This window comes from Centroberyx affinis, unplaced genomic scaffold, assembly GCF_046629955.1.
Source record: "Centroberyx affinis isolate AG114_WGS23_722 - 3 ecotype Tasmania unplaced genomic scaffold, CSIRO-AGI_Caff_v1 ptg001575l_1, whole genome shotgun sequence".
Classification (NCBI taxonomy): domain Eukaryota; kingdom Metazoa; phylum Chordata; class Actinopteri; order Beryciformes; family Berycidae; genus Centroberyx; species Centroberyx affinis.
The window spans coordinates 1-14183 of record NW_027280025.1 but is presented as its reverse complement, the minus strand read 5'-3'; the positions used below and the strand labels follow the sequence as shown (position 1 = coordinate 14183).

The window sequence follows — 14183 nt, the reverse complement described above, 5'->3', positions numbered from 1 at the left end:
CATTCACGTGCTCCTCGTAAAATCCCCTTGTCGACCTTTCGGAAGTCGGAAGGGAGCATTCAAATGCTTTTGGTAGGAAATAATAACGCCCCCTGCAACCAGTGCAGTTATTTTGTGGGTGTTGTTTTATTTTAGCAATGAAGCGGTACAGACCTAATGTGTTCTGTATGAGTAGCACGAAGAGGAGAAATGTGCATCAGACGTGTTAATAATGTTTTAGGCAAAAATTGTTTAGACGTCACTTTTACCATCAATTGTTGATGCGTTCCCTCAACGTTATGGCACGGTAACTCGGTTATCATTGACAATTACGAGTTTCCCAGTCGTATTTAGCACTTTGTTTGGTCGTTCATGTGGGTTTAACTTGTAACTATGATTCTTCCGTCAGCTCCTGAAGGCAACATGAGGCGGGCACGGTTGCGGTCAGAGCGTAGTTCAGTCTGTTCCCCACAAGAGGAGCGCACCACTTCACTCGCTTTCAACTCACTGTCCATACAGGAAAGATTAAAGCAAAGTATGGAGCAACGAACTGATGTAGACCTATTGCGGTTTACATGATGAACTGATCTTTCAACATACATGTAGGCTTATTGCAACTTGCACAATGAGACCACCCCAATCAGATCAACAGTTTAGTGTCAGCCCTGCAACAGTGAACATTATTTTCAGAGGGTGCTTTCACATTTAGACCCAAAGAAACATATCACAGGGGCGCCATCCTCTGGAAAACGACTGCAACATACTACAGCAGATTTATTATGGCGTTGGCCAAAAACGGACAACTGATTAACTTAATATAGCTTGGCCCATTATGCTGAACTTCATTAAAACAGTTAAAACTGCTTAACAGTGGAAAAAAGGTAAGTGTATTACTCATTTTCTTTACACAGTTAAATCGGGTCAATATATTAGGCTACTAATTTTTATTTTATTTTCTTTAGTATCAAATTTTATTTTCACATGTAAATCGGGTAAGTGTATCACTCATTTTCTTTTCACAGGTAAATTAGTATCTAATTTTATTTTCACATGTAAATCGGGTAAGTGTATCACTCATTTTCTTTTCACAGGTAAATTAGTATCTAATTTTATTTTCACATGTAAATCAGGTAGGTTGTCAAAATGTGAATTATAGCCTACTTGTAAGTCATATGACTTATATCTACAATATGTATTCACACATTTTAATTAATTAATAGGTTTACTGTCCGTTTTCTAACACTGTCACTGTATTTGTAGACTACTTTGCACAAGGTAACGGGGATGACAGGGCAACAGGGTTGACATTTCAAGTTTATATTGTGCTCCATGTAATGAAGAGCATGAGAACACATGGCATTCATGTAGTGAGGGTTTATGTGCATTTATTAAATAACTTTAAACATTTATAAAATGAATTGTATATCCTTTGAAATACAGGGAACAGGATTGACATGTTATGATCTTTAAATCTATTAAACAACATTCAAAGACATACAAAATAGAGCTTGGAAAATTACTTGCCTTCTCGTTGTTTTCCCTCCATGAAAACGATGTCACTTAACTGAAAATCATGACTTGTGGAAAAGCGCTTTATTTTACCGGGGTGTTTCCTTAGGGTTAAAAGTAGATTTAGGGACACACGTGTATTTGATCTTTTTTTATAATGGAAAATGTATTAATTATGATTAATTATATTATGAGAGAAAGAAGACAACTAAGGCAATACACTGTTTATTCAAGTGTTGTATTAATTGTCGACTTTATTACTTTTATTTCTATTCTAGTTGAATGAACATTCGGGACATTGCAAAATGCTTAGTTTAAATAAAAAGTGGTTATAATAAACAAAATACACTGTCAGGTAATACAAATTGTGCTTTATTAAATGAAATAGCCTATGTAATAGTTTGGTCAAGCAACTTGATTGTAGTGTTGGTAAACATTTTACACAAATTATATATGTCAGAGGGACTTATGTCGCCAGTTTGGAGGAATTACTCATATTTAAGCTATTTCGCCAGTAGTTTGTATAAACGAGGACCCCAGCTCGCAAAATTTGTTTTCCGTTTTTGGTTCCATTTTTGGTTCCGGGAACGTTTATTGAACGTTTTTCTGACGTAAAACTAACGTTACCTTGTCAGAACGTTTTGGGAAGATTAGTTGAACGTTTCAGGAAGGTAAGCTGAATGTTTGCCCATAACGTTCCCTAGATGTTAAAACGGAACTTTTTTAAATGTACAACTAATGTTGAGTACAAGTTGGGAAAACTCTCTGGTAAATAAAAAATGACAACCGTTATTAAAATTATCCCCAAAAACTTTATTTTATGTGGTTATTAGAACGTTTTGGGAAAGTTGCGTTGTACAAAAACATTTTGCAACAGCCTTACCCAAAATGCTACCAGCAAGGAACCTCAGGGGAACGTTATTAAAATTACCCCCAAAAAACGTTATTTTATGTGGTTATTAGAACGTTTTGGGAATGCTATGGGAACGTTATATGTTAGCTGGGACGTTATCAGCTTGTCCTCTTAATCAGAGTGGATTCTGATTCTGAAAGCGGAAATATAGGCACCATAAATTTGGCACTTTCACTGGGACAGTTGGTAACGACAGTTGGTAAGGCATGCGTGAACTAAAACCACTATTTTTCCGCCCCGCTTTTGATTGCTGTCTGTAAAGTTTTTGTGATGAACACATTTTGTCATTGAATTAAAGTTGCAACAAACATATGTGTTGTAAAACTACACCCGATAAATAATCATTTTCATCTCCATACGTTTGAGCCCCAAGATGCTTTCTTGAGCTCTGGAAGGCAGTTTGCAGCAGCACGTTACGGACTATGTCGTCCTGGCAACAGGCTGGGATAGCAGGTGAACTATCTTGATTGTTAACCCGGTGCCTTCGCCACTTCCTCCACGTGGCCAAACTCCCGCCCGGAAAAGACATTTGTCAACACTGTTGTGTGCAAACTGGTGTGTGTGTCTGTGTGTGTCTGTGTGTGTTTCTGTCCTCTTTACAGTCTTTTTTTCAAGAATGGCGGTAAATAAAGATGACTCGACTTTATCCCTTGGCGACATTCTTGCAGACGAGGATGAGCTGAGAGAGGCTTTGTGTGTGTTGGCTGGAAGCGACCCTGAAAACTGCTCTTACTCTCTGGTAAGAAAGAGCAGGCTTCACCACAGCAGTCTGCTCGCGTTAGCCTGGGCTAATGCACCGCAGTCATGCATGCACTGGCATTGTTTCACTGTTGCCTAGTCGTGTTGCTTTTTGCCAATAACTAAATATCTTGTACACTTTTACGTAGAGACTTTAACGTTATAGCTGCCGTCCCCAAAGCAAATTCTAATATTCCCACAGGGGCGTATAGTGTGTCTGTGGTACGAGGAAATTTATGGTGACATTTCGCCGTCATTTGAGTATCATCCTCCAAAAATGCATTCAAGAATTAGTTATTTTTCGTAAGGGCCCTGTCATCAAAATGAATCTGTATGCGTGCTGTGCTTCTTGTTGCAGGGCTATGTCAAGAGGCAGGCTGTGTTTGCCTGCAGCAGTTGCACTCCCAGTGGTGCAGAACCCGCTGGCCTTTGTCTCGCCTGCGCCAACAAATGCCACGATGGACATAATATCTTTGAGCTGTACACCAAAAGGTATTTAAGTAAAAGAGAATGTATTTCCCCATGTGTTGTTCTCACAGTAAACCAAACGTACTAAATCAAGCTCACACTTTGTTTTGTCATCTGAGTCGTTGTCATAATTAATAACACATTGCCCATTGTCCTGTTGTTTCTCATATAGAAATTTTCGCTGTGATTGTGGAAATGGCAAGTTTGGGGATTTCCAGTGCCAGCTGATTCCTGTAAGTCTTCTGCTTTTGATGCTGTTTCTAACAGAATTCATATCCAAGCTGGCCTGCTATGCATATGCTGATTATGGAAGATATTCCTTCTCACATCTTCACAGGCTAAAGAGAACCAAAATGCTAAAAACCAATACAATCACAACTTCCACGGCACCTACTGCTCATGTGACCGACCATACCCAGACTCAGAGGATCAGGTATTCCTCTATTTTTAGTCTCTGCCCTCATAATTCAGATACTCTTTTGACTCTGGGATGACAACTTTTTTTTGTCTGTCCTCTGTCACTACATGTTCACAAAACACTTTGCTACTTTCCCACTAGGTCAATGATGAGATGATTCAATGCATCATCTGTGAGGATTGGTTTCATACCAGGGTAAGTAGCAATTCATCTTAAGAAATGAGAGAGAGGCCATGTTCTCAGAGCACTATATTTTCCAGAGTGATTTACAGTGAGTGCAACAGTCGAAAAAGCTTAAATTCTTTGTGTCCCTTTGACAGCACCTGGGCTGCACTGTGGTGGAGACTGAGGAGCTGCAAGAGATGGTGTGTGAGCCCTGCATGAACAAGGCTCCTTTCTTGTGGACGTATGCTGCTCACATTGCAGGTGACTAATTTTCCTGACACAGCCAACAAAGATGAAGCCATATGTATAACGTAGGGGAGCTTTTAGCTGTAAAATTCAGGATTTAACTTTTCCCTCGTCTTTTCCCCTTAAGCACCGCCTGTGATCAAAGTCGGTCATTGTAAGGAGGAGGAGGTGGTAGAGGTCAATGTTGAGGAAGAAGGAGAGAAGGAAGCAAAGAAGTGTGACCCCAGTAAGAATGGGGGCGAGGGATCCTCCACCAGCCTTGACTGTATGAAGCAGGAGAAGGTAAGAAACAGTATTGATGATTGTTATATACCTTTCATCCATGGCAGTATTATTATGAGTGTTACCAGCCTGTCACTAGATGGTGCTGGAGGGCAATGAGCGGATTAGGGAGAGAGAGAGAGAGAGAGCAGACTCCAGCTCCTTTTTATCATGCTTCCATCTCCTCTGGGTAATTAGAGGAGAAATGACCCATGGGGCACAGCTCCTCCTGCTCTGGGGACGGCTTTGGCCAGGCTTCACAGGACGGCTTACTGTAAACTAGTGATTTCATCGGCCAGTCTTCTCATCGTGTCGGTCGCCGTTAAGACTGCCAGGATGAGAGCCTGGGTCGCACCTGCAGTGCCGCGCGGATTTTGTCGAGATGTGTTTTGATGAAGTCCAGGCATCAGCGTCTGCTCCTCCCGCCCAAATAACACAGACCCGAAACGCAGTCCCTTACTCCGTCCTCTGTTGTTATTCACGTCGTAGGCAGCGGCTGCAAACAGGAGTTCTCCTCACAAACAGACTCAGCAGGAAATGGCAGGCAGTCCTGTGAAGTCCACGACCAAAACTGTGGCGTGCCGGCTGAAGGAGCTGCAGGCCCAGGCTGTGCAGAGGCCCAGAGAGGGAGCTGTGTTCTGGCCGTACGGTTGGCGCTCCGAGCTCTGCACCTGTGTCGGCTGCAAGGTGGGTCTCAAAGCACGGCTCTGGCCTCACATTATACTGCTTGCTTTGACAAAGGGCACCAATAAGCCACTGTGCAGATGTTTACTTTGCTTTCCATGCACTCCTGGTTCATGTTATGTAATATCCATATAGTTATTAAACTAAGTCTTAAGCTTTTTTTTGGTTGGATTAATTAATTTTCCCCCACTGTGATGTTCTCAGAGGGCCTATGTGGACGTGGAGGTGCAGTTTCTCCTGGATGAGTCGGACACCGTTCTGGCCTATGAGAACAAAGGCAGGACGGAGCCGTTCGGGGAGGACCTGCTGATGTCATTCCTGGGCTCAATGGACCGCGTGCAGCAGCTGGAGATGATTTACCGTGAGGACGGGGAGGGCAGAGGGCAGAGGGCAGGGGGAGAGATGTGGGGTCAAAATGGACAGCAGATTTTAATAGGTTTTACTGCTAGGACTTAATGATGTAGAGTGAATTTTATGGAAGAGGCGATTGGTTGAGACTGGATGTGGATTGATGAAGAAAGTGTTCTTTCTCCTTTTAGATTACAACGACCTGAAAACTGAGCTCACGGCTTTCTTACAGCAGTTTGCTATGGAAGAAAAGGTAAGAAATAAAGTCTAATAGACCTGATCTAATAGTTTGAATTAAATATAACAAGACAACACGCCTGAGGTATTTCATCCATCAGTATTTAGTTTGAGTAGTTAGTTTCATCTTACCTTATCTTTGTACATGACAAAATACATGATTTATTTAATATCAAGAACATAATGTTTGGTGGAAATTAATTACTGATTTTCTTTTTCATTGAATCCTTTTGTGTTTTTTTTCCCCTTCCAAATCTCAAACCTGAACCTTGCTTTCTGTCTCTATCAGGTGGTCACAGCAGAAGCCATACAGCAGTTCTTTGAGGGGCTGCGGTCAAGAAAAAGACGGCGAACAAATGCAGGGTACCAATAACATGGAGGCAGCGCTGCTACCATCACATGCCTGGTTCATATGGTACCTGGAGAAAGACTGAATGTGTAATGTGGAAGATCACCTTTTCTCCTGCTGAATAAAGGGCAGTTTGCTGCTACCAGTATGACCCTGAAGCTTGAACAATAAGTGCTATAAGTACTAAGTTCCACATGTTGTTGTTGTTAGGTGTTACTTACAGGCGTGAAGGATCATGCATTGTGGGGTTTGAGTCCCAGGCAGTATTTCGTCTTTAGGCATGTTCAGTATTTCCACTGGTTTATAATGATGCCTTAATATTGAAGCCTGTGATGATTCCTTGTCATTCTTACTTGAAACATTCATTCGTGTTGCACACAGATGTGATTTTTTTTTTTTTTATGAATAGAGAAACTGTTTCAGCACTGTATGCTTTAAAAAGGTTTTGTGGTCTGCCTAGAGTGTCTTGAGAGAATATTTCACATGAACATGATGCTGCGGTCAACTTGGAAACAACCATGTGCATTCCTGTGAATGTGTGAAGTACGATCTTCTGACTGAGCTAAACGCTCCTCTGTTTACATGGAATCAGGTTTTCTGATGTTGACCAGTAAACTTGAACTAGTGATATGAAGGAATATCACTGTTATTTGTGGATTAATTATTCCTGACAATAAAGTAATTACATGTTTCTAATGCACAAAACAACCCAAGTGAAATCGATGGAATTCCATAATATCAAACCAGTTTATTTTGAGGATGCCCAAGTTTACCACTGTTATGCACCTTTTGAGGCGACAGTAGAAAAATAGATTCAGTGAAACTAAATGCAACTTAATATCAATCTACAAAAGTGTTTGTATGATACCATACAAGTACAATGTACCTGTTATAAATTCAAACACAAGCAATCACACATTTCAGATGGTTCAATTTCAAAGGTGCTAAATAATAATACTATGTACACAAAACGAGCTACATGAGTTTTCAAAGAACTATTTGATGCAGGCTGGTAAGCTGGTAGAAAAGAGCTTGCATAGACATCAAAGTCACTTCTCCAATAAAAGCCCAGCCGCAGGCGGGGGAAGGCACTGACTTCTCTACAGCAAAGAGCAAAACAAGGACTTTTATTCAATGGAACACTGTCCTGGAAAATAAAACAACTACCCAACATGAACATGGGGAGGAATCTGGAGTTTTGCATTTTTTCCCCATGAAGCAAGCTAGATGGAAAAATGATTTTTCTGCCCGGCAACTTCATAACCACTAAGCAGGGAGCTAATATCTTCAGATCCTCTACATATTCCTGTTACTTTTAAAGTAAAGAAAAATAGGAAAAAAATACATCTAAACAAACATGGTAATCCACACCACCTACAATATTGAACAAACTGCTCTAAATGCATGACATTTAAGAACAAGACAAAATAGATTCTGAGACACAATCTTTATGATTTATACCACACATTCTTAGTGAGATTTCATGACAGAGACAAGTACACAGTGTTGTCCACTACAGTAAAAACACAAACCTTCAACAACCACTAAAATGTGATAGAAACCATTAAAAATTCATCAGAACATGTGGAACTCAATTCGTTATATACAATGTCCGTGGTATACTGGAGATATGACCAGCTAATGCTGAGGCAGCAATCGCCAACTTGTTCTTCAATAAAAGATTCCTTTTGTTCAAAATTCCTTTGTTCTTTTTCCCTTCAACTAATAAACGGGTCGCTCCTACAGTGCAATGTTTCTCGTGTGACAGTTTGTTTAATAGAAAGAAAAAAAGAGTTGTTGGCTGTAACAGGCTTTCATGTGTGTACTTGTAGGTTTCTGTAGCTACAGCTGCTGTGGTTCTTTAACAGTATTTTAACAGTATTAACGCTGGCTATGCACGTCCAGAATCCCCCATGAGGTGGCGAGATGGAGGCCAGATGTATACATGGTATATAGGTATATAGGTTCGGTGAATCCCACCTCTACCCCAGAAAAGCTGTGGTGTCTGTGTCAATAGTGAACAGAATAGTCACTTGAGCGATTAACAGGGGTAGTGATCACGATGACATCATACTTGATTCAATAAAGGTTGCTTAAACTGAATATTCCAAGCATTGATTAAGGCTTTAGATTTGATCATTTGATGCTATTGGAGAGAAAGATCAGGGAGCTCTAGCACATTGACCACTGCACTCTGGCCGGCCTCTGGTTAATCATCTCAGAGCCTAGTGCTGATATGTACATACAGACCTGACTAAAGATGGGAGTGTACAGTACTGAGATTGTTTAAACACCTGTGTGTACCTAACTAGTCCTTGCACACAGACACACACACACACCTGTTCAGCTAAAAGAGCAACAAACCCCCAGCGCTCTGTTTGACCACTGTACGTCAGTTGCCATGGCACCCTTGTATTTTTCACTGTATCTCAGTAATGAACCTGCCCGCAATCCTCCCCTCCCCCATCTCTGAAAACCCCAGGCTCCTGCCTCCGAGCTGGAGGCTCAGAGGCTGTGATAGTTAGCGCCGGACACAATTATAACCCAGAAAGACTGGGTTACTGGAGAATGACACGCTCTCTCGACCTACTTCCTGTCTGATCCAATTCCTGCCTCATGTGACCAAGCCTTGGCCCATTACTCATCAGCACTGCAGAGCCAGGGCCAGGAAGGGGAAACTAGTCAGGTGAGTTGCTATAGGAATGCTACAGGAAGAAATGGAAATACAAGTCAAAGGAGGAAGGAATACAGTCAGACATATTTACATATGATTTTATCACAACGCTATCTCTGTCCCAGACTGTGCTGTTGTTCACTTGCGTAAATTGAGATTCATATCCAGCCCCAGTTCTATGCTGTGAAAAATCAACAGACGATAGAGCCTACGTACAGTCTTTGTTAAACCATCAGTTCATTATTGAGCTACATCTAGTGTTATGACCTACTCAAGCAGGATTCACATAGCATGGCGCTAACCTCTTTCTTTACTACCATGCTCAAGAGACCAATGCTTCATCCTAGTACAGCCTGAGTCATGCTCTAAACCAGCAGGACTAAGGCGGGCTTGAAGAGATCAATTCCAAGCATCGACTGTTGACCTACAGCTCTCACTCTTTCCATACTCTGACTGTGTGATGGATAGCACAGTGTGACAGAGGTAGGACAAAAGGACAGAACCTATAAATAGCAACCATCGACCACCCCTTTTCCCTGCTTCTCTCTCACGAGCACACACACACATATACGCAGACACACAAATTAGTGCTTTGCCATCCATTACAATGGAGGGCCACTCCTCCCATTTTCCATTTTCTTAACTCAACCCCTGGTCCTCAACTGGGATTAAAGTGCAGATTTCTTGTAAGGGTAGTCAGGCTTGCTGGGTGATCTGCGGTCTCTGGCAATGTCCTCGCCGACACTGTTCCTATGAGGCTGCTGGAGGGGCCCAGAGCCTAATGATTCTCCAGCTACAACTATCTCCTCCGGGGCTTCCCTGGGGCCTGAGTGCCTCTCCTCATAGCTATCTATGTTTCCGCTGGGGGAGCGCAAATGGCCCAAGCCATGAGTCAGATCTGTCTCATTTGATCGCCCCCTTGGGATATGCCCAATCCTGGGCTGGGCCCCAGAGGGGCTGGCAAGGGCTCCATCCTGCCTCTGAGAGGTCATACTGAGGACATCCAGCCGTAGGGGGTCCGGGGCAGTCCGCCCCTGGGGGTGGCCCTGGGGCTGAGAGTCAGAAAGGTAGGGGGGTGGGAAGGAGCTGGAGGGGGTGCAGCTGTGGCTGTAGAGGTCTGGCCCTGCAAAGGAGGGCAGAGGGTGAGTGGAGGTTGGGGTTGCAGGTCGGCAGGAGAAGTCATACAGGTCAGGGAACTCAGCTTGGGCCTCCAGCTTGGGCTCAGGAGCGTGTCTCTTACAGGAGTGGCCATGTCCAGGACCATGGCTGTGGCTGAGGCGGGCAGAGGGGCAGGGCCCATGGGGCAGGTGGTGGCCTGAGGGGCCCATGGGACTGTGAGGACCTTCCCTGTCCATCTCCGCCATGTGCTGCTCCCTCAAGGTCATGACTGAGACGCCCAGTGCAATGTCGGGCATAAATTCCCTCATCACAGGCTCCATGCTCATCTGGATTGGGAAACACAAACAAATTCATGACTTTACTGAACAATTCAGCTGCAGATGATCCCAGCCCAAATCCATGCAGCTGTATTTGAATAAACACAGCAGCAGTACAAGGACAGTAACACACACTTACCGCTTGCTGGTCTGAAAGCAAGACTCGGCCCATAGCCTGTGGGTTGGTGCAGTCTGGGGGTTGGGGCCTGGGCACAGAGGAGTAGTCTGAGCTGCCATGCTTGGTGGTTGCATGGCGCTGGAGCAGGGTGCGGTTGCAGGGGTAGGAGAAGGAACGGGTGGGGGTCGGCATGGGCACACGAGGTCGCCAGGCCCCCTTGAGCTGGGCATGGCTGGGTGTAGCAGGGGGGTGGTATGGGGGAGGTGGAGGAGGTAGAGGAGGATGGAAGCCTGCTAGCCCTTCCAGCTCTGTGAACATGCTGTCCATGGCTGGGCTGCTGTTTACCCGACAACGACCCACCTGGCGCAGAGCCAGAATTGGACTTTCATCTCCAAACCGTTCATCGGGGAAGAACTTGTAAGGGTTCTGGAGAAAAACAGAGAAATATATTTAAATTTCCCAGCACATAGATTTTATGTAACACAAAAAAGCCTTTTTTTTGGTCCCAAGATCTGTCTGCCTGGGAATGTTCGAGATCTGTTTTCTGCTGCATTTCCAACCCTGTTATTATCCCATCCTTGGCCCAATCCTCCCCCTCTAGCCCCTGGGGACAACTCACCTGCAGTAGCTCCGTGGCTCCGTCAGCTAGACCAAACTCCCGCAGCACACGCAGCTGCAGCTCATAGCTGACGGTGGCTCCCTCGCCACAGTTGAGGGCATAGGCCCTCTGGACTTGCTCTGTATGCCTCAGTTCCTGCAGCCTCCTGATCATCTCCTTCACCACAGACAACCGAGGCACTGAAAGACACATGCATAAACACACACATTAATAGACCAAATGGATACTGGAAGCTTAGCACATCAGTACAGTAGTGACCAGATGTTATGACAGGCCTTCTGGGAAACTGTAGAAAGTTAGTATTGTGGGTAGTGTTAGGTTTACAGTTGAGGGCGAGAAACTGATGTAAGCTTTTCTGCCATCCAAGAAATATCAACCCCCACAAAAATACATTAACTGAACTGAAACTATCGAAGACCAGGTTTACTCAACAAAGGGCTAATTGAGGTGCCGGGACAGCAGTGGGCGATCATACCCAAGGGTTGCGTGGGCTGGTGGCAGCCAGGTGATCATTAACACGAGTAGTGACTGTAATGTTGTGAGTGTGTGAACTGAACCTCTGTGAGTGGCCCAAATTCCCATTTGGGTTCGGATTAGTTTTACACTCACTAGGAGTACATAGACTCATGTTCACGTCAAATGCACACACAGGGCCAAGTGTTAGTATTGGCTTTATTCCCTATACAGACTGTATCTTAGGTAAGTTATCAAGCCTAGGGACTAGCGAGCTGGAACACCTAGTCAAGACTGAAAATCTTACCAGCTTTGTCATTTAATAATAATCATGTAATAATATGATAACTTGATATATTATTGATCACTGTGGGAAAATTGTCTTGGGCAGGATCAGCCACAGAACAGCGCCTCTAGAGCTGGTCAGGATTCAGGGTCTGGTTCGAGGACAGTTGAGCAGGGTGGGTGCTTGCCAACATGAGAGCTTGAACCCAGATCCTCTGACAGCTCGGTCACCCTCACTCCCCTCACCCTGCAGCTTCCTCAACAATCGTCTTACCTGGAATTTCATTGGCCACCACTGATGGAGCTGTGGTTGAGTTGCTAGCCATTTGCTGGTGGTTGATCATGTGACAACACTGAGGCACGGCGTTGTTGACCATGTAGAGGGTGTCTGGGACGTTGGACATGCGCACCAGTCGTAGACGCACCAGGTCTGTCTGCTCCACCATCATCTCATCAAGCACAGACTGAGAACAGGTAGACAAGAGAGGGTGAGTTGCATCTGAACTCCTAATAAATGGACTCATACATCCAACTCAAGGGGACTGAGTGGGTATGCAAATTAGTTACACTTGATCAGCACTTCATCTATTAATGACCCTCTCTGGTCTATAGATATGGTCATAAATATTCATGGTGGTAGGAGGGCCTAAAAGTTACTAAGCAAGCGTGTAAATGGACATAAAACTGAATATCAGTTAAGAGGATGGAAAACAACTATTAAAAGTGGTGAGTATGCATAGTAAGAACTAGGCATGGATGATTTTAGCACTTCTGAGCTATGAACAGGACCACAAATTTCCCCAAGGCTGTTAATGGTTGGCATGCCCTCTTCATAGAACCTCTGCTCTCTTTGATGATAGCTATATGGGACAGAGATAATCCACTGCTTCCTGCTTTGCCTGCAATCCCCATTAATCAGAAGTGAGTCGTACCTTAGCCTCCTCCACATAAGGAGAGAACAGGCGGGGGCGCACATAGATGCCAGCGTTCTTCTGCCGTAACCAGGCATTGGCTTTCCCCCCCTCAGCTGTGGGCAGCATGTCTGAAGGAGGAGTGCTAATCAGCCCCCTTTTAAGCTGTGAACAGGGTAGATGGGGTGGATCAATGCTCGGTTTATAAAGGACATCGTCATTCAACTACACACACACACACCAGCTAAGAAAAGGCAATGAAGGAGTACTAACCGCGTCAGCAAGGACATCACTGTTGGCAGGAAGGATGTGCTCGGTTCTGATGAAGGGCAACAGGGGGGAGAGGATCTCCTTTAGCTCCTCAACATCTAGGTCTCTCCTCTTCACCCCCCTCTTGTTCACACTGTGGGCTGTGCCGCTCAGCAGGTTGGGCTCTGGGTAAACACAGACATGAATAACTATTAGCAGCCTTTTTATATAGTGCATATAACTATGACTAGGCTTTTCATGTTGTTAAGTCAACCTGTTAGTTCTTTTTCACATGGTTCATCCAAGTTCAATTAAACAAACTATGGTGGATAAATATTCTATTCACTGCTGTTTGGTTTAGCTTTCTAAAACACTCCCCACCCCCCACAATATGATGACTAACAACCTTGACCATAAACGAGTGCTAATAAGGTCAGAGCACACAAAGACATATGAGCAAACACTAAGAAGCCACTTCCTGGCGTCTTCATTTCCAGGGTAAAGTTAGGCTCTTTTTTTATAGTGCTTTTAAGTGTATTTTGGAGGCTCTGGTAAGTGGGTAATTTTCTGAGAGCCATTAGGGGGGCTGCTCAGAGGGTAATTATAGAGTGTATTATCTTACCCCTGTCTGCCATCCTCTTAATAAGCTGCTGCTCGCCCCACTTAACAACGTACTTGAGAATGTCCTGTTCACTCGCCTGTGAATGAGACCAAGGTACAGAGAGAGAGAGAGAGAGAGAGAGAGAGAGAGAGAGAGAGAGAGAGAGAGAGAGAGAGAGAGAGAAAAGATGGAGGACAGGGAGAAAGAAAGATGGGAAAGTGAACAAGAATTATTAGGACAAGGTTAGATACTGTGGCAAGGAACAGAAACGGGAAGCTGTTGAATGAGGATAGGGTGAGAATGCAGTATGTTCAGGCTGCGCCACAACGCAGCTCAAGCCTGGCTGGGGAGTTTGTTTGTCTGGTTGGATTACATCGCTTCACCTCAACCATCCGGTCTGATGCCCGAGGAGCTTGGCAGAGCAGATGACAGCTCAGCTTCGATTAGGTTCTGGGTTTGAAGGCAATTCCCCCAGGGAATGGTCTCACTCAACTCTGGAGACCCTGAGTTAGTGAGTGTGAG

At 44.2% G+C, this 14183-nt stretch overlaps 2 protein-coding genes across 2 annotated transcripts; one reads left to right on the top strand and one right to left on the bottom strand.

Moving 5' to 3' along the window:
* Positions 1-3017: 3017 nt before the first annotated feature.
* On the top strand, positions 3018-6371 carry LOC139650961 (putative E3 ubiquitin-protein ligase UBR7). Its single transcript, XM_071527774.1, has 11 exons — positions 3018-3140; positions 3498-3631; positions 3780-3840; positions 3945-4040; positions 4167-4220; positions 4346-4451; positions 4564-4718; positions 5187-5384; positions 5586-5742; positions 5921-5982; positions 6256-6371. Exons 1-11 carry the CDS (start codon positions 3018-3020, stop codon positions 6337-6339), a joined length of 1230 nt encoding a protein of 409 aa, XP_071383875.1. The 3' UTR covers positions 6340-6371.
* Positions 6372-9647: 3276 nt separating this feature from the next.
* Positions 9648-13756, bottom strand: LOC139650959 (BTB/POZ domain-containing protein 7-like). The gene is made up of 7 exons (XM_071527773.1): positions 13683-13756; positions 13085-13245; positions 12833-12976; positions 12175-12364; positions 11163-11341; positions 10565-10969; positions 9648-10434 (listed from the first exon to the last, which is right to left on the bottom strand). Exons 1-7 carry the CDS (start codon positions 13693-13695, stop codon positions 9658-9660), a joined length of 1869 nt encoding a protein of 622 aa, XP_071383874.1. The 5' UTR covers positions 13696-13756; the 3' UTR covers positions 9648-9657.
* Between the last annotated feature and the right edge of the window lie 427 nt (positions 13757-14183).

Coding starts and splice junctions, on each gene's coding strand:
- LOC139650959 (XM_071527773.1), bottom strand. Junction 12,365..12,832: donor CTTATGTGGAGGAGGCTAAG/GTACGACTCACT, acceptor ACCTGTTCTCAG/TCTGTGCTTGATGAGATGAT. Junction 10,435..10,564: donor TGCTTTCAGACCAGCAAGCG/GTAAGTGTGTGT, acceptor TTCCCAATCCAG/ATGAGCATGGAGCCTGTGAT.
- LOC139650961 (XM_071527774.1), top strand. CDS start 3,018: ATGGCGGTAAATAAAGATGACTCGACTTTATCCCTTGGCGACATTCTT. Junction 4,041..4,166: donor ACCCAGACTCAGAGGATCAG/GTATTCCTCTAT, acceptor CTTTCCCACTAG/GTCAATGATGAGATGATTCA. Junction 4,452..4,563: donor GTATGCTGCTCACATTGCAG/GTGACTAATTTT, acceptor TTTCCCCTTAAG/CACCGCCTGTGATCAAAGTC.